General features: G+C 57.2%; 2 protein-coding genes across 3 annotated transcripts; both read left to right on the top strand.

Moving 5' to 3' along the window:
- Window positions 1–260: 260 nt before the first annotated feature.
- Window positions 261–13,499, top strand: LOC308637216 (poliovirus receptor homolog). Of its 2 annotated transcripts, none has more exons than XM_081273494.1 (8): window positions 261–642; window positions 2,706–3,053; window positions 4,310–4,615; window positions 6,028–6,145; window positions 8,702–8,847; window positions 9,791–9,904; window positions 11,874–11,911; window positions 12,250–13,499. In XM_081273494.1, the coding sequence occupies exons 1-8, from the start codon at window positions 582–584 to the stop codon at window positions 12,313–12,315; spliced, it is 1,197 nt and encodes a 398-aa protein (XP_081129620.1). In that variant the 5' UTR covers window positions 261–581; the 3' UTR covers window positions 12,316–13,499. The 2 variants fall into 2 exon arrangements, with proteins under 2 accessions (XP_081129620.1, XP_081129621.1); XM_081273495.1 differs by having other exon boundaries at window positions 263–642; window positions 2,789–3,053.
- Window positions 13,500–19,911: 6,412 nt separating this feature from the next.
- On the top strand, window positions 19,912–25,472 carry CEACAM19 (CEA cell adhesion molecule 19; the record flags this gene model as incomplete). The annotated part of the gene is made up of 7 exons (XM_081273684.1): window positions 19,912–19,954; window positions 20,411–20,778; window positions 22,765–22,955; window positions 23,058–23,101; window positions 23,432–23,517; window positions 24,897–24,950; window positions 25,419–25,472. 7 exons carry the CDS (start codon window positions 19,912–19,914, stop codon window positions 25,470–25,472), a joined length of 840 nt encoding a protein of 279 aa, XP_081129810.1.
- Between the last annotated feature and the right edge of the window lie 2,183 nt (window positions 25,473–27,655).

The following is a 27,655-nucleotide window of genomic DNA, read 5'->3' as shown; positions in this document are numbered from 1 at the left end:
GATTCAAGTGGGTTATGAACTCCCATTTTTACCCCGTATACAGATTGCAGAATCACATCGGTTACACATCCACTGTTTTTACATACTAGTGTCTGTTGTATTCTGCTGCCTTTCCTTTCCTCTACTATCCCCCCTCCCTCCCCTCCCATCTTCTCTCTCTACCCCATCTGCTGTAATTCAATTCTCTCCCTTGTTTTTCTTAAGCGCCCCTGGGTTCAATCCGCGGTACCAAAAAAGGGAAAAAAGGAAATCGCCAAATCTCTCTACGTGCCCCGATTTCCTCCCCAGTAAGATGGACGTCCTCGCAACGAAAGCGTCGTGGGACCAGCGCCCACCTCCAGGGCTGTCACGAGTTCCAGGTGGCTCACGCCTGCGCAGAGGACGCGCCTTCCCGCGGCGGCGCCGGGCACCGGAGAAGTGGGACGTCCCTTCCGCAGCTGGCGCCTCGGGTGGGGCGGTGCCTAGGGCATTCCGACGCAGGACTTGTCTCAGTCGCTACCTCCGACGTCCGCGGAGGAGCAGCCAGAGTCCAACCCGCAGATCGCAGCGGCGCTCTGGGCCTACGACACCGAGGAACCAACATGGTCTCACCCCGGGCTCTGCTGGCGCTGCTGGCGCTGTCCTGGGCGACCCGGGGAGCCGGTGAGTGACCTCTGCGCCGCTCGCGGTCCCGGCCCAGCCCCCGCCCCGCTCCCGGCAGCTCTCTGCCTCTTGGGCCTCCGAAGGCTGCAGGCACCGACCCTCTACCACGCAACCCCCTCCTCCCCGGGGCTGGAAGGAATAGGGACCCCCGCAGGACCCCCCTCTGAGCCGCCCTGACAGGGGCCCGGTGGAGTTCGGAGATTCCCGAAACCGGAGTCCGACTCCGGGAAAGGAGGATGACTCACGGCGGTGACCTCCGGCTCGCGATCGCCACGCCCGGGCCAGCCAGCGGCCAGGACCACCGAGAGGGCTGACCTGGGAGACGGCGGCACCGGCGCTGGCCCCGGGACCCTGGCCAGGCAGGGATTCATTCATTCATAGGATCGGGGCATTCTCTCCGCACTTGATTATTGAGCACCTGCTGTGTGTCGGGGAGGGTACCTGGTGCTGGCGCCGCAGCTCTCAGTCAGTCCGCTCGGGTTCAGACCTCAGCTGCTGGGATTTAATACCTGTGTGACCGTGAGAAAGTGAACTTGCTGAGTGGTGGCCGCGGGGGCGGGGAGGACCTTCCCTTGCAAGGCGAGTTTTGCGAGGATCTCGCCGCCCGCCCCAGCGCCAGGATGGTCTGGGTGCAGAGTGGAGCCCACCCACCCGCTCCCAGCCTAGGCTCTGCCGGTGTCTAACCCCAGGAAGTGACTTCACCCTCCCAGCCCGGCTTTCCCCCCTCTTAAAGGGACGAAAATTCTAGTGTGTATCACAGGGCTCTGGAGAGGGTTGGAGGAAACTTCAGCAGAGGCCACCTCGCCCAATTTCATCCCCCACAATAGTCCTGCCAGGGAGAAGAGTCACTGACCCAGAGCTGCACAGCAGCAAGTCAAGGGCAGAGTCGGCATCTGACCCAGACCCCTTCAGTCACTGGGGAAAAAATGCCTGAGATAATCATTTTTTTTTTTTTTGAGACAGTCTGGCCTTCATTGACATGATCTTGCTTCATTTCATTGATATGTTTCTTCTATGCCCCGTCCGGGTCGTTGAGAGGTGTCAATCTGACATTATCTTGCCTCAAATTGCTGTGAGGTTCCAGAAGCTTCTAGGGTGCAGGTTGCTGTGGGGGAAGATGCCACTGTGCTATTGAAATCTATCTCTTTTTTTGGGGGGTGGGGGGTGGGGGGAAGGTTGTTACCAGGGATTGAACCCAGGGGCATTTAACTACTGAACCACGTCCCCAGCCCTTTTTTTGTACTTGATTTAGAGTCAGTCTCACTGAGTTGCTTAGGGCTTTTCCCTAAGTTGTTGAGGCTGACTTTGAACTTGTGATCCTCCTGCCTCAGCCTTCTGAGCCACCGGTGTGTGCCACCTGCCTGGAGAGATTATCACCTTCTAAAGAGCAAAGGTTTATTTTGGCTCACAGTTCTGGAAGTTTCGATCTCTGATTAGTTGGTTTTGGGCTGGTGACAAAGGCAGCATATAATAGCAGGAGCACGTAGTGGAGCTAAACTCAGAGTCAGGAAGGAAAAGAGGAAAAAAGAGACCAAAGTCCCACCATGGCCTTCAAGGGCACACCCCCAATGACCTAAAGCCCTCCCACTAAGCCTCACCTCTTAAGGGGTCCCAGCCTTTACCACGTGGACCTTTGAGGGAGCCTTGAGACCCAAAGGATAGCACCCATTTTACAGATGAGGAACCTGAGCCTCAGAGGCCTGAAACCAACCACCTGCACAAGGGCCCCACAGCTTGTGCATGTCGGGGCTAATGAGCTCCTGCAGGCCCCTCTGTTCCCTTGCCTCCTGTCCCCTCCTGCTCCCTCAGCACTCTGAGCCAGGCACCGACCTTATTATTACTAAGAAGAATCTGTAGCGTTATGTTTACTAATGTCGGCAAGAGCCAGCGCACGCTGAGGACCTACTGTGTGCTGGGCTGGCACAGAGAAGATTTTCCTATAGGATCTGGCGCCTTACTATAGACAGCACAGGTTCCAGTTCCCGCTGGCCCCGGGGGTGACAGGGAGCAGACCTCTGGGCCAGTGTCCCCATTTATAAACGGTTCTCTTGGTTTCCCTGCAGGAACTGGGACTGTCGTGGTCCAGGCACCTGCTCAGGTGAGCGGCCTCCTGAACGGCTCTCTGTTACTGCCCTGCCACCTGCAGCCTCTGGAGCCCAATGCGCAGGTGACCCAGGTGACGTGGATGCGGCAAGACTCTGAAGGAGGCCTCCACAAAGTGGCGGTCCGCCACCCGACGCGGGGCCCCAGCCTGGCGGAGCCGGAGCGGATCAGGTTCGCGAGCGCGGATCTGCTGGACGCCTCGCTCAGGGTGTCCGAGCTGCGCACCGAGGACCAGGCTAACTACTCCTGCCAGTTCGCCACCTTCCCCATGGGCAGCGGGATCGCGTGGACCTGGCTCCGAGTGCTCGGTGAGCGGAGGGGACGGGGACCCGAGGCGGGCGGCGGCGAGGTGGCGGGACACTCCTGGGGACGGAGTGGGCGGGGCCCTGGCGGGGGCGGGGCGGGGCGAGGACGGGGCGGGGTGGAGCGGGGACCCTGAAGGGACAGATCTTGGGGACTGGGAGGAAAATGCAAAACTCCTGTAAACAGCGCCACACTCAGAAAGGTGTCCTGGGGTCGCCTGAGTTTAGCCAGGTGAAGCTTTGAAAGGGGACGCTTGGGGACTTGTCCCCGCTCCTGGGAGCTCCTCACTAGTTGTCAGCCGTTGCTCCCGTGTTTAGAGAAGAAGGAAAAGTTGAAACTGAGACGGAAGGAAAAGTTGAAACTGAGTTGGGAGGCAGCGACCGCCAGTCCCGCAGGGGACCTCTGGTTGCCCACCCACCCCCCGGACTGCAGGTGGGGCCCTGGTGACGGTTTCCTGAGCGGGGGTGGGAGGGTGGGGGTGGATGACTAGTTTTCCTCTTGGAACTTGAACAGAAGTCCCCACGCCCCAGTTTTTCCCAGCCCTTCCAATGAGTCACGAACTTTTCATCCACCTGCTTGGAACGTGCCCTGCAGACAATAGCAATACTGATGACTCCTCTTGGGGTCCCCCAGGCTGGGATTCCTGGGATTCCGAGTGTTAGATTTAGGTAGGGGTAAAACTGAATCCATGAGTCACCCGAGGAAAAAGTCTTCAGTGAGTAATGACCCAGGTAGTGACAGGAAGCGACCCAGGGAAGCCCCAGGCTAGGGAATCACCACAATAGCCGTTCAGATCTGGCCAACAGGGTTCTGGAATCAGGCGGACCTTGCCAGGAAGCCCAGCTCCGTGACCCTGGGTGGGTCACTTCCCCTCTGGACTTTCAGGGCTCAGGCTTCCTCTCCTCTGCAACATCTTCCTCAGATGTCCCCTCTGGGTCCCCATCCCACTGCGGATCATCACTGTCTGGGGAACATCTGTTTGTACCCCGGGGGGGGGGGGGGGGCAGGGCAGGGCAGGGTGGCCTTGGTCATTACCACCCACCATTGAGCATTTATGTGCCAAGAGCTTTGCCTGCCCGCCTTCTCATTCCCTGTGACCCTTAGTTATCCCCAGTTGACAAGTAAAGGCCACTGAGCTGCTCAGGGGCAGAGCTGGGATCTGACCTGACCATCCTGGATCCTTAAATAGACACCAGCTTGCTGAGGTGTTTGGGAATGACCTTAGGCAGGAGGTGACCCACCCTGTTGCTTCTCCCCCCAGCCAAGCCCCGGAACACAGCAGAGGCCCAGGAGGTCCCGCTGAGGCCATCCACCGGGGAGCCTGTGCCCGTGGCCCGCTGCAGCTCCAAAGGGGGGCGTCCACCCGCCAAAGTCACCTGGTCCCCATTCCTGAATGGCTCAGCCAACAGCACCGTGGAGCCAGGACCCCTCCCGGGCACGTACACCGTCCTCAGCGTCTTCACACTGGTGCCCTCCGGCCAGGCAGATGGCAGGAACATCACCTGCAGGGTGGAGCACGAGAGCCAGGAGGAGCCTGCCCTGCTGCCGGTGACCCTCGCTGTGCCCTGTGAGTGTGCCCACGTGTGATCAAGGGCAAAGTCTCCATCGTCACATGGGCCCCACTGAGTGACGATATCACCACCGGAGAACTGCAGCCCCACAGGACAGCCACTGCCCACACTGACGCCCCACCCAGTCTACACGACTCCCTTCAGCACGGTCTACACTGCCCCACACCTTGCCTGCAAACTGCTTCCCTGGGCAGCTGTCTACACTGGCCTTCCCCACATGTCCACACGGCTGTCCCCCTTGTCTATACTGGTGCCTGTCCATTTTCTTTCTTTCTTTTTTTGGTACCAGCGATGCTCTACCATTGAGCTACACCCCCTGCCCTTTGTATTTTTTTATTTTGAGACAGGGTCTCTCTCAATTGCTTAGGGCCTCACCAAGTTGCTGAGGCTGGCCTCAAACTTGCAATCCTCCTGCCCCAGCCTCCCAAGCTGCTGGGATTACAGGCGTGCACCACCATGCCCGGCCCTCCTTATCCATTTTCTACCCAGCTTCCCGTTGTCTACACTGACCTCTGACATGGTCTATACCAATGCTGCTGAGCCACCGGCTCCCCTGGGTTAGATCAGTTTGCCCCGAGTTTTTCACACAAGCTCCCTGAGCAGCATTGAGATGATTCTTTCAGTGTAGCCTACGCTGCCCTCTGCCCAGTGCTGTCTACACTGCCTGCTCCCTGGGCTGCCCAAACCCCTGCATTGCCACACAGCTTCCTTGTGTTCTGAGCTCACAGCCCCACAGCCTGGGTCTCCTACCCAGTGTCACTTCCTCTACCCCCCCCCAGTGTCGACGTCATTGACACCCCAAAAATATGTCCACACGGGCAGCCCCATCCGATGGCAGGAGGGCACAAGCTACTATATGACTTTAAAGTTTGGAGTAGCCACCTCCTAAAAGAAAAAAAAAATGGTCCTGGGGACTGAACAGGGCTCCCCACCACTGAGCCACGCCCCAGCCCTGTTTATTTTTTATTTGGAGACGGCGTCTCACTAAATTGCCCAGGATGGCCTTGAACTTGCATCCTTTCTGCCTTAGCCTTAGCCTCCCAAAGTAGCTGGACAATGGGGGGCTCAGCCAGGACTCTATCTGCAGGACTTGTCAGAACCTTGAACGTGCTCCTGTGGGCTACAGGTGACGGGAGGCTTCTGCTCCCAGGACACCCAGGGCAGGCGGGGACATGTCCCGGGAATGTTGGCAGGGAGCTGGGCCCCGAAGCCCCCTCCACACCCCCCCTGACAGGGCCACCCACGCGCTGCCCTCGGAAGGAGTCCCCCGCCCTGGAGTCCCCCCCACAGGCCTCTCCACCTTGGGCAGCTCTGCACCCCACGGAGGCCTTCTCCTGCCGGGAGGGGACACAGTGCTCCTTCACACCCCAGGAAAGCGCCCGACTCAGCCTGTGTCCATCTCCCCCAGACCCCCCTGAGGTCACCATCTCTGGCTATGACGACAACTGGTACGTGGGCCAAGATAAGGTCACCCTGAGCTGTGAGGCACGCAGCAACCCAGAGCCCACAGACTACGCCTGGAACACGTGAGTCAAGTGGACGGAGACCTGGGTCTGGGGGAGGGGGCTGGGCCTGGACCCTGGGTCTGAGGGAGGGGGCTGGGCCTGGACCCCTGGGTCTGAGGGAGGAGGACTGGGCCTGGACCCCTGGGTCTGGGGGAGGGGGCTGGGCCTGGACCCCTGGCTCTGGGGGAGGGGGCTGGGCCTGGATCCTGGGTCTAGGGGAGGGGGCTGGGCCTGGACCCTGGCACCCCAAACCAAAGCTAAGCCAAAGAAAAATCAACCACAGTCCAGAGTCTGTGTCTGGCTCCCCACTCAGTCCCACCAACCCCTGGGCAATGCCACTTCCCTATCACCCTGTGAAGCCACTTAGTCACCTCCACAGGCTGCGTGAGAAAGTTGAGGCTCCCAACCATAAGATTCCCCAAAGTCACACCAAGGTTGAGATTGGGGGGAAAAAAAAGGCAGAGGGGCTCATTCCTGTCATCCCAGTGACTCAGGAGGCTGAGGCAGGAGGATTGCAATTGTGAGGTCAGCCTCGGCAACTTAGCAAGACTCTGTCTCAAAATAAAATAAAGGGAAGAAAGAAACAAAAAGAAAAGAAAAAGGTATAATTGATTTCTTTATTCATTTTGGCGCTGGGGGTGAATCAGGGCCTCAAAGATGCTAAGCAAATCATCTTCCACTGAGCTACACCCCCAGCCCCATAAATTGCTTTACATTGTTGTTATTGAGCCTTTTTCTTCAGACAATATTTAGGAGTGAAAAGAAGAAAATAGTGCCTATAGTCATGTGAAGCCAGTCACCTCCAGAAGTATCTGCTATTACCTTTTGTTATTTATCCTTCCTCTCTTTTTCTCTGTTTCTAAACAAAAACTGGCTTTCCGTTGCTTGCGTGATTTTGAAACTTCCTGTTCTCTGAACACCTTTCCGTGCGAAAGCACGTAGTTCCACAACCCCATTTTCCCTAACATCTTTATTAGGGGATTTTTCAAACATACAGTCATAAAAATTTCCCAGTCAACACTCCAAAGTCCACCCAGTGGATTCTCTCGCTGACACCGTACTGCAGGTCTTATCACAGGTCTGCCCGCCAGCCCACCCCCAGCTACCCGCCAGCCCTTCCTGTCCTTGTATTTTAAAGCACCTCAGTCCCTTTTGGAATCTTGCTGGGATTCCATCCCAGGGCCTGCCATTATGATCAACTAGCCCCTAAGGTGGGACACAGGGATCATTCTCCATGGTCTGCTGTGCAGATGTCACAGTGGTGCCTGTACCAAGCCACCCACTTTCACAGAAAGTCATAGACGTTTACCAATTATCAGTGGGAAAACTGTCATCAGGATTTTCTTTCTTTCTTTCCGTCTTTTGTTCCGGGGATTGAACTCAGGGGCATTTAACCACTGAGCCACCTCCCCAGCCTTGTTTGGTTTTTGGTTTGTTATTGTTTTTAATTTTAGAGACAGAGTTTCACTGAATAGCTGAGTTGCTTTAGGGCCTCACTAAGTAGCTGAGGCTGGCTTTGAACTTGGGATCCTCCTGCCTCAGCCTCCCAAGCCACTGGGATTATAGGCATGTGCCACCAGGATTTTCAGTTGGCGGTGACAGATGCCACCTTTGGCATCCTGGCTCCAGGCACCACAATTTGGGGTCTCAAATCTGATGGCTGGATTTACATCCAGCTCTGCAGAGCCCCAAACGTCACCTCCTCCACCTCTGTCCATTAAACTAAGGTGCTCCGCTATTTCCTGTGCTCCAGGGCCATGGGCCAACCTACTGCAGTAAATAAGACGGAGCAGATTCCATCCGTCCCCTTGTGGGGCACCGAGGGAGGGGAAATAGGCAGGATGGAGTCGTAAAGCACATAGCGCGTCCGATATTGATAAATGTTGTGACAAAGATAAAACAGAGGAGGGGGATGGAAAAGAGGAGGGTCGTTGCAGTTGAAATAGGGTGGCCGAGGACGTTGTTGTGGAGGTGACATTTGGGCAGAGGCCTGAAGGAGGTGAGGGTGAGGTACCTGGAAGAGCATTCCAGGCAGAGGAACAGTGTATTCAAACACGTTTCTGCCCCTGGGCCTGCATCTGCAAAGGACAACCAGGAGGCCACCGTGGATAGATGTGGATAGACGCAGGAGCAATGGGAAGACTCATAGATAGTGTGGGCAGAAGGCTGGGGTAGGAGGGCGCAGGTCATGAGGGTGGCAGGGACCAGCCAGGGCAGGGTTCTGAATCCAGGAGGGGAAGGAGCTGAGGTCGGCTCGCTGACGCCCTCTGGTGGTCAGTTGGGGAACAGACAGGCGAAAGCAGAAACTGGAGGGCCAAAGACTGGACCAGGGTGGTGGCTATGGGGGCCCCAGGAGCGCGTGGATGATGGACAGGTTTTGAAGGTGGGGCAACAGGATTTTTCCAGTGTTGGATGTGGGTGTGAAGGAGGAGAAGAGCCCCGGGACTCCAGAGTTGCTCTCCACCCGTGTCATAGATGGCGTGATGGTGTCCGTGTCCCTGGCGCACACTGCGTGCTGGGTGGCAGTATCCCTAGGACTCCAGCAGAGCCACGTCCTTACCCATCTGTCTCCCCCAGGACCACAGGTCCCCTGCCATCCTTTGCTGTGGCCCAGGGCACCCAGCTCCTGATCTCCACCAACCAAGCAATCAACATGACCTTCGTCTGCCGCGTCACCAACGCCCTAGGGACAAGTCAGAAGGAACAGACCATCCTAGTCAAAGGTGAGGCGCTCCTTGGGGACCTTCAGCTCCAGGATGCTCTGACACCAGGCTTCCTCTGAGCCCTCTCCTGAGAGGACCAGCAGGGTCAGCTTTACTTTTTCTTTTTCTTTTTTGGGCACCAGGGATTGAATCCAGGGGCACTTAACCCCAGAGCCCCATCCCAAGCCCTTTTGATTTTTTATTTTGAGACCGGGTCTCACTAAGTTACTTAGGGCCTTGCTAAGTTGGGGAGGCTGGCCTCAAACTAGTGATCCTCCTGCCTCAACCTCCCAGGCCGTTGGGATTACCAGGGTGCACCCCCACACCTAGCTAGTGGACCTGCTATGTGCCACCAGACCATAGTGCAGCCACCTGGACGCGCTCCCTCCACCCACCCAGGCTGGGCCAGTTGTGCGATGCCTCTTCCCCCAGGGACTCCGAAAAGCCTTTCTAAGTAGGTGGGGAAGAACTGCATCCATCGCAATTGACAGAAAAGCATGACTCAAAAGAATCCGAGCAAAAAGAAGAAGTAGAAGAAGACTTTATTGAGAATTTGCTTTCAAGTGCAGTTGGATCTGGGCGCCCCAGTTATGGCGCCCAGGAAGTTTCCTTTCCTCTCGCACCTCCGTTTCTTTCTGCTCTTCGGTTCTGTTCCAGGGAATCCAGCTGGTGCTCAGCAACTAGAAGAGCTCGCCCCCACCTGTATACCCTGGGGAAGACCGCCCTGAGAGCTCTAAACCAAAACCCCAGGGCTGGCTCTCATTGGCCCAGCCCAGGTCCCAGCCCGCCTACATGAGCCAATCACAGCAGCCAGGGAGCTTGAGACGTTCCCATTGGTCAGGGCTGAGTCCAAGTCCGCCTGAGCCACACCCACTGGGCGGGGCAGAGTGGCCCGGGGGCTGCGCGCTGGGCGGGGGATCGCCCCAGAAGCTCCCTCACCTAAGGCCTGTTTCCTTCCTGCCAGACCCAGAGGGGTCTCACCGGAGCCCCGGCGCCATCATCGGCATCGTTGTTGCCACCGTCTCCGTCTTCATCCTCGTCGCAGGGATCCTTTTTTTCAAGCTGCACAGGGGCCGTGGTGAGTCCCCTCCTCTTCGGCACACCCCCACCTGCCTGCCGTGAACCAGCACCCCCAGTCACCATAGTTGAACACCTACTGTGTGCTGGGCGTGGTGCTCACCGCGTGCACCTCTCCCTGCATCACCATGGAGTGTCCCCCATTTTAGAGACAAGGACCCAAGACCAGGGAGTCTCCGTCCTTAGTTCATCGAGTCATTTTACAAATATTTAGGGAGGGGGACAGTCATGTAAGGCCTCGAAGGCCACCGCAAGGACTTTGGCTTTTAGTCCGGGTGACACGGGAGCCCCTGCCAGAGTGATGGAGGATGGGGTGACACGCTCCCACCAGCTTTTCTCTGCCTGCCTTGCCCAGGAGTGACCCCAGGGGGAGGTGGCAGGAACTGGCCCCCTTGATGCTCGGCTCTCAGCTCTCAAAGGCCAGGGCCTCTGCACCGCAGGGACTTTGTCCAGGCTGTCCCCTGCCTGGAACCCTCTCCCCTCTCCTCCAGTGAAGCGCTTCTGCGGATTCTATTGTCACAAGGCTGCGTTCGCTGAGCACTTTCTAGGGACCAAGGGTTCTGACACAGGAGCTCAGTGAATACGCACAACCACCCAGCAAAGAGGGTGCCACCCTGAGCCCCGTGTGACAGAGGAGGGAGTGTTTGCTGTGACAGGAGAAGTCTCCGGTCAGCAGTCACACAGCGAGGCAGGACTCCTGGGAGGAAGCTTTTCCCTGGGGGGAGGGGGGAATCTCGGGGTCCCCCTGGCCACACCTCCAGGAAGCCCTCTACCACCCCCGGCAGAGTGCACCAAGCTCGGCTCCCATTGGGAGCAGGAGCCATTGGGGTCACCACCCGGTGGGTATGTGTCTGTAACCCGGTGATCTATGAGCCCAGGAGGGCACAGTGGGAGTGTCAGGGCCACAGCTGTGTCCCCAGCACCACCCGGCACTTAGGGAAGGGTTTCCTGAGTGGAGGGGCCAGTATCTGTGTGGGGGCCTCATGCCACACCATGTCGCCCAGCTCGCCCCCTCCGTGACCCAGGCCTGACAGACACAGGGAGGGACAGTTATTTGGGCTTGTGGCTTCAGACTGTGGTTGCTCAGCCTTGTGGCTTTGGGCTGGTGGCAGCTCAACACGTCCTGGTGGGAGCCTAGGACAAAGGAGGCCCAGCCAGCTCATGGTGGCCAGGAAACAGAGAGCCAGGAAAGAGCCAGGGCCCAGCATCCCCTCAGAGGGCATGCCCCCCAGTGACCTAAGGTCCTCCCATCGGCCCACCATCCAGTCTCCCAGCACCTCCCATAGCTCCAGGGCTATGGTTACGCCTGCAACACATTGTCCTTGAAGGTCATTCAAGGTCATAACCATGGCAACTGCCTCAATCTCACCATGAGCAAATGGTGTGACTCAGTTTCCTAAACTGTAAAGTGGGAGTAGCCATCAGCATTTTAGCACAACATCCACACACTGTAAGCTATGCCCCGCGCTCTTTGCTATTACGATCATCGTCATCATCATCATCATCATCGTTATTAAAATTCTACTAGAGCGGGAATTTTTGTGTCTTATGCACAGTTGAATTCCTAGCACCTTGAATGCCCCTGGCACAAGATAGTTACTGTTTGTTGAATAATAATACAATCTTCTGAATAAACCCCTGTTGGATAATGGAGGAACTGAGGCACAGAAAGGTTGAGTCATTTGTCTAAAGTCACACAGCTCCTAAAGGACAGAGATGGGATTTGAGCCCATGCACAGTAAATTTTTATTTATTTTTTATAATCAAATGAATATCTGGACGACTAACTCCTTAAAGAGCACTTAACCATCCATGTTTGATAAATGTGAACCCCACTAAGGGAAACAACACCCTGATCACTAGCAAAGGCAGGACTTTGAATTCCAGGGCCCAGACACCTGCACAGATCCCCTTCCCAGCCCTGCCCCCCAGCAGAGTCCTTTCTTACTGAAATTTTCCTCTTTCTCCAGATCGCAACCTCGACCCACCCAGACCTTCGGAGAACGGGGTAAGTGTGGAGGTGCAGCTGAGGAGGGTTTGGGGGTCTGTTGCACAAGTCAATTGCTAGGACTTTCTCCAGGAGGGGACACACAGAATGGCACTGGGGGCCTAGATCTTTCCTCCCATTGCCTCAAGCTGCAGGAGTCTCGGGAGAGTTTGAAGCCCCCTGCGACTCAGGTGGGGGCTGGGGATCGTCCCTGCAGCACTGCGCCCCCCAGTGACTGTTCTGGGGAGCACTGGCCTGGCTTCCAGGGGGAGGGGCGTGGGCGACGCACTGCCCTTCTGCTCAAAGATCCGCCTGTTGTCTGAAAGTGTCCGAGGCTAACGCTGAGCACCCCCTTCCAGGTTGTCACCTACTCCCAGGTTCAGAGGGAGGACCCCCTGGATGGACCAGCCGAAAGCACAAGGTGACAGTGTCAGCACTGAACAGAGGGACAGAACTGCTTAGGCCGGAGCCTCGCTGGCAGGACTCCACCCGATGGTGAAAGACCCCTGCAGCCGGCCAGGCCGCCCCGCGCACACCTGCAGCCTGTCCCCTCACAGTGCAGTGGGCGGCTGCGAGGTGGGAGCCCCCAGGGCCTCTTTCTGGGCTCCGTCACTTGCAAGAAGAATCCACAGGCCTCCAAGAAACCGCTCACCTCACTCAGGAGAGCCGCCAGCTCACGACGACAGGTCACCATCAGCCAAGAGGACAGCACCCAGCAGGTCTGGGGGAGCCAGCAGAGGCTCCTCCTCCTGCCTCTCCCGGGACTCCCGGGGTCAGCACTGAATGCCCCCAGCACTGATGTGACCTGTAGCCAGGGAAGCTCACCAGCGACCGGAGGGTCCCGACTTTTGTTTGTTTTTATTGTTGTTATTGTTGTTTTTGAACTGGGATTGAACCCAGGGACACTTAAGCACTGAGCCACATCCTTTTTTTATATTTTATTGAGAGACAGGGCCTCGCTGAGCTGCTGAAGGCTAAGTTGCTGAGGCTGGCTTTGAACTCGGGATCCTCCTGCCTCAGCCTCCTGAGCCATTGGGTTTACAGGAGTGCGCCACCACGTGTCCTGGCTTTTTATTGGGGTCAGCGCATGGACGCTGCTGGCCTTCTGTGCGGCTGACCCTGCTCTAGCATCTCGGTAGGTCAAACCAGTACCGTGTGGCCCAAGGGCCCCGCTGTAGCTCACGCCATTACTGGAACCCCCCTCCCGGAGTGGCCCAGGCCCTTAGGCAAACTGACAGGCAGGATGTTCCAGGGGTTCAGAGGTGACCTTGCAGGGGCCAGGGACAAAGGCCAGCTCTCTCCTTGGGCAGGGTTAATCTTTTTCTGCACAGAGGACACGGAATGTACCTGCTGCCAGAGATTGCAGGCCTCTGGCACTGAACTTCCAAACGTCTGTGTCAGCTGGATCTCCGTGGTGACAAGTAGCAGCCCTGAGTCTCGTCACCAAAGAGAACCAGACTGCCCAGGGTTGTACGAGGACCTGGAGTGGCAAGTGACAAGTGCAAGCCTGTGGGGGGCTGTCAGCCACCACCCAGGTCCCAGGACAGCATCTGCAGCTGTGCCAGGATTCCCGGGAGGTGACCTTTAGCAAGGTCAGACCCTGTGCCCAGCAGCTATGCCACCCTGGGACGCAGAGCCGCTCAGCAGGCCGCACTGACACTGCTGAACTTATTATTATTTTTGACTTCTGTAGATGGACACCTGCCTCCATCTTACTAGCTCCTTATCATTTTTACATGGTGCTGAGTATGGAACCCGGTGCTCACACGTCAAGAGACTTGGGACTTTTAAAGTTGACTGTGAAAGGCCTTCGGAGGCGGGGGGGTTGCTCAGGGCTAGGGGACAGTCCCAGCACCACAAAAAAAGACCCCTAGGATCCGAGTCTGTGGGAGGAAATGCAGCAGGGTTTGGAGTCCCTCCAGAGACCCCCAGAGAGGGCCGAGCAGAAGAGGGTCGGGGAGAAGGGACAGGAGTGAGGGACCAGACCAAGGTCCACACTGCCAGAGAGTCGAGGGAAGGATTTATTTCCATATATTTATTTATTTAAGTAAAATTTATTTAATAAATAAATAAAATTTATTTAAATAAACCCTTAGTTTATTTAACTGTGTGCCCATGATTTTTTTAAATCGTTTTTTAGTTGTGACTGGACACAATACCTTTATTTCATATTCATCTTGACATGGTGCTGGGCATCGACCCCAGTGCCTCGCACGTGCTAGGCAAGCGCTCTACCGCTGAGCCACAGCCCCAGCCCCAGCCCAGGGGGCTTTCCTTTAACTTGTTTTTTATATTTGTTCTTTTTAGTTAGACCTGAGTGTACTTTGAATATTGTACACACAGGGAGCATAGCTACCCCTTCTCATGGTTATACATGAGGTGGAGTTTCACTAGTCGTGTTCACATATGAACTTGGGAAAGTGATGTCCGGTTCATTGTACTGGCTTTTCCATTCTCCCATCCCCCCTCCCCTTCATTCCCCTTTGTCTAATCCAGTGAACTTCTGTTCTTCCCCAATGCATCTATTGTGAATTAGCATCTGCATATTGGAGAGAATATTCAGCCTTTGGTTTCTGGGGACTGGCTTATTTCACTTAGCACAATAGTCTCCAGTTCCATGCATTTACCAGCAAATGCCATGATTTCATTAATCTTCATGGCCCAGTAATATTCCATTATATATATTCCGCATTTTCTGTACCCATTATCTGTTGAAGGGCACCGAGGCTGGTTCCATAGCTTAGCTATTGTGAATTGAGCTGCTAAGAACATTGATGTGAATATGTCACTGTGATATGCTGATTTTAAGTCCTTTGGGTATATGCCCAGGAGTGGGATATAGCTGGGTCAAATGGTGATCGAACTTCTTTTAAAAGAAGTTTGTATGTGTGTGTTTTAGCACAAACGTATGTGTTTTAGCACAAATGTATGTGTTTTAGCACAATTTTGGTAAAAATAATAAAAATTTGTTACAGAAAAAAAATTTTTTTACGGGCTGGGGATGTGGCTCAAGTGGTAGCGCGCTCGCCTGGCATGCGTGCGGCCCGGGTTCGAACCTCAGCACCACATACCAACAAAGATGTTGTGTCCGCCGAGAACTAAAAAAATAAATAAATATTAAAAATTCTCTCTCTCCTCTCTCACTCTCTCTTTAAAAAAAAAAAATTTACAAAAGGACAAAGTGACCTGGGAATTCCACTCCCAGGAATGTAACCCCCAAAGAATTGAAAACAGGCACTTGAACACATATCTGTATGCGGAGGTTCACACCAGCACTACCACAATAGGAAACGTGGTGTGCCCAGACAAGGGATGTTCTTCAACCGTAAAAACAGAACCGAGCCCCAAGGCATTACGCTAAGTGCAAGAAGCTGGCCCCCTGTTGCATAATTCCATTTATATGACATTTGCAGAAAGGGTGGCGTCCACAAGGACAGCCAGAGTGTTGTGGAGGCTGGGAAGGAGGAAACTGGGAGCAAACTGGGTTCAGGCTTCCTTCGGAGGTGATGAACATGTCCTGGGTGCAGATGGTGGTGATAGGTGTGCAGCATCGTGAATGTACTAACACCATAAGTTTTCAATGATCAGAATGGGAAAATGTGTGGGTTTTAGCACAATTTTGGTAAAAATAATAAAAGTTTGTTACAGAAAAAATCTTTTTTCCTAGTTCTTTACTTACTGGCAGAATTTTCAGGAATACATCAAAGCTTTGAAGTGAAGGATGAACGTATATGCGAGGGTTAGCCAGCACAGTGGGGCACACCTGTAATCCCAACGACTCAGGAGGCTGAGGCAGAAGGCTCACAGGTTGGAGGCCAGCCTCAGCCACTTAGCCAGGCCCTAAGCAACTTAGGGAGACCCTGTCTAAAATTTTGAAAATGTAAATAAAAATTAAATGGGCTGAAGATGTAGCTTAGTGGTAAAGCGCCCTGATTCAATCCCCAGTATCAATAGCAACTTCCCCCGGCCCCACCCCACCCCACCCCACCCCTCCTCTGCAGGCTGATATTTAAAACAAGGAGCTGGATTTTCCTGCTCTACTCCAGGAACCCCGGTTTCTCAGCCCTGCTTCTCTGGGGTTCATTCTGTTTTCCTCCAAGTGTTGCCATCAGCCTCAGGTTGATGCCAACACGCTGGGCCACTCAGCCATCACCTCCACCCAGTCTCAGACCCAGAGGAGCAGCCCATCCGCTCGGGCTGAATCTCTAGGCCTGAGGAGCCCTTCCCTGCAGCATCCCTCCCATCTCATTGGCCAGCTCCCACACCGCCCAACCAATCCCAAGCCAGAAGAATGGGCCACCCGGAGGCTGGGACCAATGGGGTCCGCCCTCTGAAGCTGGGAGGAGCCCGGAGGAAGGAAGGCTGTTGGTCTCCACTGCCTCTTAGAAGCTGCTTGGAAGACGTTTGAATTTTATTTTCTTCTTTTTGAGTTAATGACTAATAAGTGTTTTATAATAAACCTAAACTGTGTTTTAATAGTTGAAAATGAATCAGGAGAGGGAGGAAGGGGGAGAGGGAGGGGGAGAGGGAGAGGGAGGAGGGGATAGAGAGGGGAGGGAAGAAAGAGAAGGAGAGGGAGGGGAGGGGGACAGAAGGGAGAGGGGAGGGGGAGAGGGAGGGGGAGAGGGAGGAGGAGGAGGGGATAGAGAGGGGAGGGAAGAAAGAAGGAGAGGGAGGGGAGGGGGACAGGAGGGAGAGGGGAGGGGGAGAGGGAGGGGGAGAGGGAGAGGGAGGAGGGGATAGAGAGGGGAGGGAAGAAGGAGAAGGAAAGGGAGGGGAGGGGGACAGGAGGAGAGGGGAGGGGGAGAGGGAGGGGGAGGAGGGGATAGAGAGGGGAGAGAAGAAAGACGAGAGGAGGGGGAGAGGGGGGAGGGGAGAGGAGAGGAGGGGAGGGGAGGGGAGGGGGAGGGGAGGGGAGAGAAAAAAGAGGAGGAGGGGAGAGGGGAGGGGAGGGGAGGGGGAGGGGAGGGGAGAGAAAAAAGAGAAGGAGGGGGAGGGGAGAGGAGGGGAGGGGAGAGGAGGGGAGGGGAGGGGAGAGGAGGGAAGGGGGGAGGGGAGGGGAGGGGGAGGGGAGGGGAGAGAAAAAAGAGAAGGAGGGGGGAGGGGAGAGGAGGGGAGAGGAGGGGAGGGGAGGGGAGGGGGAGGGGGGGGAGGGGGAGGGGAGGGGGAGGGGAGGGGGAGGGGAGGGGGAGGGGGAGGGGGAGGGGGAGGGGGAGGGGAGGGGAGGGGAGGGTGAGAGGAGGGGGGGGAAGATAAGAGAGAGAGAGAGAGAGGAGGGAGAGAAGAAGGGGAGAGAACTCCACTTCATCAACTGGAATATCCGGAGCAGCTGGCTGTGCTTTAGGCCTGCCAAGAAGTAATTGCTGATTGGCAACAGTCTGACAGGAGATCCCAAAACTATAGCAAGAAGGTGGGTCACCACCGGGAACCCTCCCAGGCAGCCGGGAAGTGGGGATTGGAAACCCCTGCAGGGAAGCAGCACCTGGCTGGAGGGTGGGGCGTGGGGACAAGGTCAACAGTAAGTGAGAGCCACCGGCTTCTCGGTCCTTGCTCCCGGACCTCCTGCGCACAGCCCCGGTTCCTCCTCTGAGCCCTCTGTGAAGTGACCCTGCAGATTCCCATCCTCCAGAGGAGGAAATGGGGTTCAGGAGCGCAGCCAGGGTCTTGTTAGGCCACTCAGCGAGAGACCAAGCGCCCGAGGTTGGAGGGCAGGTGGACTTGCTGCTGACCCAGCGGCGCTGGTGCTCTGGAGCTGTGGCCCGAACTGAGGCTTCCTGGGGTTCCACAGGAAGCTGGGCATCCCGTCTTGACCGCCAAGACATGGGTGGCTGGAGTTCTTGACCTTTGTGACCAAGGACATGTGCAGAAATGTCACCACAGGTAGTGTAAGGGTCTGGCGAAGCGCGGAGGAAGAGACCACAAGAGACCGGCTTCATGCAATAAGCAGGAGGGAGTTTATTGAGGATCCAATTCAGCGCCCTGAGGCTCCAGGCAGGCTCGCTCAAGAAGCGAGAGCAGCCCGGAGCCCCGAGCAGAGGTCAAGCAGAGCTTAAGTACACTTTTTGGGGAGGGCGGGGGCTTTGCATACATCAGAACAAATCATCATGAGGTGCGGGAAAATTGAACAACAACTCTGAGACATGATTAGTACATTCATTGGTGGGAACAGATTGGACGGGGGTGATTGGTCACTCCTAAGCGGGGTACACATTCAAACTGATTGGTTTTAGGGCCTAAATGCCTACGTGACATACTACACAGAGTCCCAGGTTATTAGACAACCAGGGAGTCAGTGGGAATATTTACTGGGCAGTTCCAGTATTGTCCTAACAGCTACAGGGATCACAGGTTTTGGGGGTAGCAAAGGAATTTAACAATACTTGGTCTTTTATTTTTTAACCCAGGCCTTGCAGTTTAGAATCAGCTTAGAAATTTTACCCTTACAGTAGCTCACAGGCGTGGAACTAGCTTGAGGCGGTTATCTTTGTGTGTAAATTTGTTTTTTTCCTTCAGGTGGGCACAATGCTCTATTCATTTCATCTTTATTTGGTGCTGAGGTTGGACCCCAGTGCCTCCTGTGTGTAGGCGAGCGCTCTACCACCAAGCCCCAGCCCCAGCACCTGTGGACGTCACCACAGGCAGCAGGAGATCTACATGACAGGGGTCCCCTCCCTGAGCGCTGTAGTTCTAAGAACCTACAAGGTGACAGTTTAATGACAGCAATTAAGTGACACAGCTGCACCCCTACAGAGTCCAGAAAGTTCCAAGTAGAAGAAATGACTCTTCACAGACACCCGTGGCATCTCTGACCTCAAAGCCTCCAATAGGGGCGTTACATTTGAAGAGGGAGTCCTCGGACTCCTAGAGACTCCTAGAGACCGGACCCTGGGGAGTTGGGTTCCCTGGAGAAAGGCCACAGGAGGGGAGGGGAGCCAGCCCCTTCCCCAGGCCTTGGCTCTTCATTGTGATGTTGTCGTGATTTCATTTTGTAACCAGGTCTGGCCTCCAACTTGGGATCCTCCTGCCTCAGCCTCCCCAGTTGCTGGGATCACAGGTGTGCGCCACCCCACCCAGCACTGGTTTTTTAATACATTTTAAAATGGACATTGAAATACATTAAGTATGTTAAGCTACATAGACATTTTAAGTGGCTATTTAATTTTTTTGATATTTTAAGTGGCTATTTAAACTGACATTGAACTAGCCCATGTGGCTAATAGCTACAATCTCAGCACAACCCGGGACCTTCCAGCGCCCAGGTTGTGTCCCAAAACCAGATGCGATTGATCCCTCAGGCTCCCTGGCCTGGCAAGCTCCTCCCTCACCCGGGACTCTGCAGCCCCCACAGGGCACCTCCGAGGCTGGCCCAGCCCTGTCCACACCTCAGCCCTCCCCACCCATTTCTATTCCTATTCCAGGTCTCCTCCGGAAGCTCCTGCCCCTCAGGCTAAGTGGGGTGTCCTCTGGGGCTCTCTGGAGTCTGGTCTGCTGCAGCTGAGGATGGATACAGGACCGTCCCAATCACTGTGTCACAAGCACCACCCAGCACAGGACTGGGCACGGGGCCTGTGTGCCTGAATGAAACAGCCGAGCACTTCAGAGTGAGCAGGCGCGGGTGGAATCCCACCTGGCCTCAGAGTGGATGGAGTCTCGGTTTCCTCATCTGTGAAGCGAGGGGGTTTCTGGATGGGGCAGTGCATCAGGTCTTCTGCAGGGGGATGGCTGCCCTGGAGGCTGCGGGGACCGTCCCATCACTGCTGACAGAGAAGAGGCTGGAGGGCGGGGGAGGAGTCCAGGAGGCCCCGGGAAGCTCCTGTCACCCTGGGAAACTGGTCCGACCAGTGCCTGGCTCCCATCTCCGGCACGAGCTCGGGAGGCTGTGGAAGGGGTGCTGGGGCTGGGCTTCTCGGGCACCCGGGAGTCCCACAGAGCCCCTTCAGACAGCGGGCCCAGCCCTCTGGCCTCCTGGGGTCCCACCTGTGGCCTTTGGCATCTCCACAGGACACCGGGGGACTGTTCTCATGGGGACTCCGAGCTGCTTCCCAAAGGGCCTGCTGCTCTCAGGTGAGGAGGGAGCCGGCTGGGGAAGGTGGCCCTCGGCCCAGGGCTGGGTGTCTTCTAGGAAGGAAGGGACGATTATTGGGGAAGATGAAATCATTAGAGTAACGTCCATTCCCATGGGGGCAGGAAGGGGTTGGTGTTTGATTCCCTGCTGTACCCCTTGTGACCAGGGGAAAATGTCGGGGATGGTAACACGTCACCTGGGGTGGGCACCATGGCCAGATCCTGAGTGTGTCACACTTGGAAGGAGTGGTGCCATAAATGAACCCAGGGATCCAGGTGACACCGTACCCCAGGGCAGGAAGTCCTCCTGGGCCCACGGGGGACACCACTCATCGATGCCAGCCCTGTTCCCAGTGCTCCGCGCTCAGGCTCTGCCCCCAGATGAAGATCTGGGGGGAGGGGAATGACGGGGTCCCTCCCCGCGCCCCAACCTCGGGCCTCCCCTCCTTCCCACAGCCTGCATCCTGGCCCTCTGGCCACCCCACGGCTCCCGGGCAGCCCTCCGTATCCAGAAGATTCCAGAACAACCTCAAAAGAACCAGGACCTTCTGCTGTCCCTCCAGGGTGTCCCCGACAGCTTCCAGGACTTCACCTGGTACCGGGGGTCGGAGGCCCACGGGGGGACGATGCTCTTCACCTACATCCCTGGGCTGCAGCGGCCCCAGCGGCACGGCAGCGCCCTGGGACAGCGCGACGTCGTGGGCTTCCCCAACGGCTCCATGCTGCTGCATCACGCCCAGCCGTCGGACAGCGGCACCTACCAGGTGGCCATGGCCATCAACCCCTCCTGGACCATGAGGGCCAAGACCGAGGTCCGGGTGGCGGTGAGTGCGGGAAGCTGAGTGCCGCCATTCCCAGGCCCCACACAGACCCGCTCCCTGGGTTCTCTCGTTCATCCACACACACTGATTGAGCACCTACTGTATGCCAGGCCTTGCAGATGTCATTAAGCCTTCAAGCGCTTTAACTAAAGCGCCCCCAGAGTGTCTGCCTGTGACAGACCCCACAGGAAACTGAGGTTCAGAGAAGCCCTCAGCTTACTAGAGGCAGTGTCTTCCAGACGTCCTCACTTATAGGCTTCATGTCCTAATTAATTAAATGACTTAGTCATTGTTGGAGAAAATCAAGGCAAAGGAAATAACAATGACAATTCAGGTTGGGTGTCCCTTATCTGACCAGAAGTGTTTGGACTTGGGATATGTTTGGATTTTGGAATTCTGACATAAACACAATTAGGTGTCTTGGGGGTGGGACTCAGGAAACTCTTTTATGTTTCACGGGCACCTGATGTACACAGCCTGGGAGGGGTTTTCTGCAAATTTTTTTTTTTTTTTTGGTACCAGGGATTGATCTCAGGGACACTTGGCCACAGAGCCACATCCCCGTCCCTATTTTGTGTTTTATTTAGAGACAGGTCTCACTGAACTGCTTAGGGCCTCGGCTTTTGCTGAGGCTGGCTTTGAACTCCTGATCCTCCTGCCTCGGCCTCCCAAGCTGCTGGGATTGCAGGTGTGCGTCCCACACCCCCGCCAGCGCCCGGCTTTATGCAGTTTTTCTGGGTGGAATTTTCCACTCGAGTTCTGTCGACTCCAGGAGCTCCCAGTTTTGGAGCACTGGGGTGTAGATTTTCAGATTAGGGACATTCAGCCTGTAACAGTGACGTCAGAGTGGCCGGTGCACTTGCTGTGGCAGGCCCTTGGCAGGTCGTGGTTGACAAGGGCCAGAGCCAGCCGAACCCGGAGGCTGGCGGGAGGGAGAGCCCTGGTGCTGCGGGAAGCCTGGGCCGTGGGGTGCAGGGACCTTGATGCTGAGATGGGCGGCTGCTGGAGACTTCCTGCCTGGCCCCACCTGCCTGAGTCACCCGCAGAAGCCACTTCATCTGATCTTGCCACCTGCAGGATTCACCAGAGTAGAAAGCTCTCGGCCCGGGCCAAAGGCAGCCTCTGGGCCTGCAGAATGGGCTTAACTGAGCCGCCTTGCTGGGGACAATGGCCAGATAGGCCTGGACACAGCCCAAACCTGGGCGTGGGTGGCCCCCTGTCCCCTGTTACATTTTCAAATAGGTTTCAGACACTTTCAGTAGAAGAGGTTGAGAGAAATGAATGAAATACACAAAAACTACGTATTAATTTGATCACACAAATACACACAAAGGACACAGTCTACACAGTGACCCCTCCCACTGAGCCTGAGGTCACTCACACCCACTTCAGGGCTCCCAGGGCCCCTCTCTTGGAGCTGCAGAGGGATCGTCAAGTGTCCAGGGGGCCTGGGTAGGCCCCGAGCACCACGGACCCTCAGGCGAGTTGTTCCACCTCTGTGCCTCAGTTTCCTCGTCTGCGGAACGACACAGAACCACCTGGTTGGACAGTGGAGGTCACAGTCTGACTCCTGCTCCCCAGAAGAAGAAACCGAGGCACAGAAAGGTTGAGTAATTTGCCCTAGGTCACACAGCCAGCAGGGATTGAACCCCTGCGTTCTGACCTCAGAGTCTACCTGCTTAGCCGCCGGAGGGCTGGGGACAACAGGCATCCAGCTTGAGAATAAAGCCTAGGAGGTCCCCAGGCTGGGGGTCAGGTGAGTGGGAGCTGGTAGACTCGGGGTCCAAGCCGGGAGGGCAGGTTCGAGAATCCTGCGAGTCCCCACATCTCCCGCAGAGCGCAGCCAGCACCTCGGGCCTCTGAAGCCAGGGAGTGAGGGACACAGAGCGGGCAGCAGGGTGGGGACACCTCGGGAGGTCCATCTGGAGGACAGCAGGTCCCGGGAAGCGGAGACCTCGAGGGGCGAGAGCGGGGACTCTGTGCCCTCAGGGCTGGCAGAGCCCCTGGGACATCACTGTCCTCTCTCCTGCCCCAGAGAAGCCTCAGAAGCTGCCGGCCACGTCCCCGCCCTTGGACGCCGGGCTCCTGGCTGCCACCATCATCGGCTGTCTCTCCACCGGGCTCCTGCTGGCCGGCAGCCTGGCCTTCCTCCTGGTGACCCGAGGCTGCAGGGGCCCCGGGTGCGTCCCTGCTCCCCCGAGGGCAGGAGGGAGGGAGGACCGGGCGGCCCCCTGGCTTCTCTCCACCCACCACCCGAACGGGGCTCCCTCCTCGCACCCCAGGGCCACCACCTCAGGGAAGCCGGAGCTGGGCCCCCGCGGCGACGGTAAGCTGCCACCTCCCTCTGCCGTCCTCCCCCAACAGGGGCCTCCCTGGGGGCCTGGACTCAGCCCTGAGAATCCCAGGCCCCCCCCCCAAGCTGCTTCTCCTCCTTCTCGGTGGCTGTCCCTCCTGCCATCATGCCGGGGATCCTCATGGGGAACCCAGGGTCCCTCCAGGGATTCCTGGATCCAGTTCCTCTGCTCTGAAGCCCTCCATGGCTCCCCAGTGCCCTTGGGGTGCACCAATGTTGGGGAATGAATGAGTCAATGGAGGGACGGGCTGGGCTGCTGGGGCGCCATCACCAGCTGGTCCCCCCCTCCATCCTCTGCTTCAGGTGACAACAATGTGTACGAAGTGATGCCCTCTCCAGTCCTCCTGACGACCCCACTCAGTAACACGGGGCCCACGAGCGCAGCCTTGGTGAGTCCCATCCCCACAGCCCCCTAAAGCCCGTGCCCGGTTTTTTGTTAGTTTGGGGGGACAGAACCCAGAGGCACTTTACCAGTGAGCCACACCCCCAGTCCTCTTTATTTTTTATTTACTTTTTAAATTTTGAGGACAGGGTCTAAGTGACTTAGGGCCTCACTTAGTTGCTGAGGCTGGCCTCCAACTTGCCATCCTCCTGCCTCAGCCTCCCAAGCTGCTGGGATGACAGGCGTGCACCACAGTGCCTGGGCCCTAAAACCGGCTTCTAACAGGGCGCCTCTCCTCTGAGTTGGCCAAGGTGCCTGGGGCGCCTTGACACCCAGTTTAGCCTCCCACCACCTAACGGGGCTCCCTCCCCGCACCCCAGGGCGACCACCTCAGGGAAGCCGGAGTTTTATTTTAAAAATCATAAAGAAAAGACCCTGAGAGGAAGTAGCTCTTGCCCCTGGCACGTATGAGAAACCCGCTCACCTGGCCAGGCGCAAAGAATGCACCAAGGGACACAGGTCTGGCAAAGATCCAGGCTTTACTTTAAGGATGGTCTGGCAAGACCGGGTAGCTGGTGGTCAGGGACGCACCGCTGGGCACGGCCAGTGTTTTATCCCCTGGAGGGCAGGATCCCTCCAGTTCCTCGTGGGCTGAGTGCTCTGGCTGAGTGCTCCAGGCTCAGTGCTCTGGACTGAGTGCTTCGGGCTGAGTGCTGTGGGCTCAGTGCTCTGGACTAAGTGCTCTGGGCTGAGTGCTGCGGGCTGAGTGCCCTGGGCGCACAGTCATCCCCAACATTGCCTTGGTCTCCGTTTCCTGTTGGGTTGTTTAAAGAAGTGTCCCTTTAGTTGTCCCCACCTCCCTTTGTCTCTTGTCGCAGGAAAGTCCCTTGGATCCAGCGTCCTTTGGCACACACATAGTTCAGCTCTGCCAGTCGGGTGGGGGCTTCTTTTTCCTCCTCCTCCCTCCGAGGGGCTGTGAGCTGGCCCACGGGGCGTCACCTGCCACCAACTCTCCCCCTCTGGCCTTCCTTACACCCAGGTCACGTGACATTCAAAGGTGGCCGCGTTTTATTCTGGAAACGGCCCAATGGGCCCTCCTAGTCCCCGCCCGGGCGGGTGGCCTGGCTTCTTGTACCCTCCTGGACTTCCCAGGCAGGGACAGTCTCCCCTTCCACTGGGACCACAAATTACTTAAATTTAATGAAAAGAGAAACTTTAAGAAAGGAGGCCAAGGCTCAAGGGCAGGTGTCGGGGACAGAAGCCGCGTGGCTGACCCACCGAACACAGCCCCCAGGGGCTTCCCAGCCAGAGGGGCGGCGGGGACCCCAGAGGTCCAAGGTCCCGGGCACCGAGGGGACCCAGCTCACCTGTGCCCTTTCCTCGCAGCCCCCGACCCTGCCTCTACCCTTGAGGCCCGAGCTGGAGGCCCACCAGTACCAGGTGTGTGGGGACCCAGACAACTAGGTCCGGGACGGTCCTCCCTCTGCCCACCCCCCAGCTCCCCGGGATGCCCTGGGCGAGCCCCCTCTCCTCCTGGGCCTGGAGTCCCCTCCTCTGTAGAACGGGGCCATGTCCTGGGACTTTCATGGGCAGAACAAGGCCCAGAGAGGGATAAGGGATTGCCCGGAGTCACACAGCGGGTCAGGACACCAGTTGAGACCATTCCTGGGCCTGAGTCTCAGTCCCTCTTGTCCCCTCCCGTGTGTCCCAGTCTCCCTCTGAGTGACAGTCTGCATACCACTGTGTATGTCTGCCTCTGTCCTGGGCTCCCTCCCTCCCTCCGTCTCTCCTCTCTGTCTCTCTCTCCATGCACCTCGGTTCCTCCCACCTCTGTCCCTCCCTCCCTTGTCTCTGTCCCTCCCACCTCCTTTCCCAGCTCCCTCACCCTCGTCCTCCCTGTCCCCCCAGGACCTGCTGCACCCCGACTCCTCCCCTTACTGCCAGCTCGTGCCCAAGTCCTGAGCGAGGGGAGGGGACAAAGACTGGGCCGCCCTCTGGGGTCCTTGCACAGATGACGAGGCCTGGCAGGATGGGCCCCCAGAACTGGACAGGAGGAGTCGGCCCCAGACCCAGCACCCACCCCAGGCCCCTGGGAGGACCAGGCAGGTCCCCACCTGCCATCAACCTGCTCCTCCAAGCCACCGGCCTGGCCGCCTGCCTGGGCGCCAGGCCCTCGCAGGGTGGGTGGTCAGGTGGCCTCATGGGCACCACCAGAGGGCCCCCAACTGACCGTGGCCTCCAGCGACCCCTGGAGCCCCTCCCCCGCACGAGGCAGCTCCCACCCACAGGTCCCCCCAGGGGGACACCTGGCCCAGGTGACAGTCCCGGCAGGTTACCTCCATGCTGGAGCCCCACCCTGCTCAGGCAGCTGGAGCCCCCTCAAAATTCCGCCTCCCCAAGCCTGCAGCCAGCTCCTGGCATCGCGGCACAGTCTCAGCCAGTCCCTCACCCAGTCTCACCCAGTCCCTTACCCAGTCTCACCCAGGCCCTCGGGCAGCAGCTTCCCGCTCTGCCCCACCCACCGCAGGTGCAGAGTGGCCTCAGCCTGTGGCCCCTTGACTTACTCAGCAGGAATGAGCCCTGGCTCAATGGGCAGCCTAGGCCTCAGCCCCACAGGAAACTGAACAGACAGAAACTCCTGCTGCTGGAGGCCACAGGGCAGGGGAGAGAGAAACACAATAAATAACTAAATGCCATGTGTCTCATGGTGACGAGTGACAGGGAAGCAGAGAGGGGAGGGGGTCAGGAGTATTGGGGGGCTGAGATTGTTGAGTAGGGAAGGCCCCACTGAGAAGGCAACAAGCAAAAATATGAAGGAGGGAAGGGAGGGAGCCACGTCGGGTTCTAGAGGGACAGCATTCCAGGCACCCACGCAGGCTCAACAGCAGCAGGGAGGCCAGGCCGGTGTGGTAGAGGCAGAGAGGGAGACGGGAAGGGGGGAAGTGAAGACGGGAGGCAGGCAGATCACCCAGGGCCGTGTGAGATGGCTGCAGCTGGCTTTTGCCCTGGGGATGACCGGGGAGACTATATAAGCTAAATAATGGTCCCCAAAGCCCCCTACATCCTCATCTCCGTGAAAGTTTCCTCGTATGGCAAAGACTCGCAGTGAAATTCCAGACGCAGAGCTGGGGTAAGGTCCTGAGTAGCCCAGGCAATGTGGGACCACAGAAGCAAAGATTGGGGGAGAGTGGCCGCAGGCACTTAGACACTGTGGGAGGGCCACTACCCAGGCAGGGTCTGGGGTCACAGTGACTGATGAGAGAGACCCCGCAGCCCATTGAGAGCTCTCAAGATGAAGGGTCTGTGAGTCGGAGAGTGGCAGAAGCTTCCAGAAACTGAAAAAGGCAAGAGGGCGGATTCTCTCCCGGAGCCTCGGGAAAGGACGCCGACAGCTGAGCGGTACCCAGCGAGACCCATTTTGGGGTCCGTTCTCCAGAACTATAAGATAAAAAATTGGGGGTGACTTTAAGCCACCAAGTGTGTGGCCTTGAGACACAGCAGCGGGGGTGGGGGGGAGTGCTCTAGAGAACCAGGAAGAATTCCCAGTGGGAATATGGACACCAGGCCTGGGCTCTGACCTCTTCCCATGGGCCAGGCTGAGGGCTGGGGCGTGGCCGCAGCTCTCTTGGACCTGGACGGGGCCCGCGGCCTCCCCCTGGGCAGCAGCTGCTCGCCAAGCTCCCCACCCACCCCTCCCTTCCTCCAGGTCCTCCCCAGGTACATGGTACTGGCCAGAAAAAACACATTTCCCAGGTGCCCTTGCAGCTAGGCTTGGTCATGTGACCAACTTCAGGCCAATGGGGTGTGAGCAGAAGCCACACCAGCCATTCAGGGCTCCTGCCCTAGAGAGTCCCCCTTCACCTGTGCCTCTGGCTCCAGAAGATGTGGGGGAGGGAGCCCTGGTGGGTCAGTGGCTGAGACAAAGCCCCAGGGGAAGGCAGGGCCGAGTTAGAGCTGAGACCCGTGGACAGAGCCGGGGGCAAGGTCAGAGGGTTCAGCTGCCCTGATGCCCAGCTCCTTCTGAAGCCTGATCCAGGAGCCCACTCCAAGACGCAGCATCTTCTAGGGTAGATTCTCTGATCCAGGCAGCGTATCTGTCAGCCCACCTGATAGGGCTCTGTGTGGACTGAATTGTGACCCCCAGA

This window comes from Spermophilus citellus (genome assembly GCF_964194105.1).
Source record: "Spermophilus citellus genome assembly, chromosome: 18".
Lineage (NCBI taxonomy): Eukaryota > Metazoa > Chordata > Mammalia > Rodentia > Sciuridae > Spermophilus > Spermophilus citellus.
This window is presented reverse-complemented; position numbering and strand designations above follow the sequence as displayed.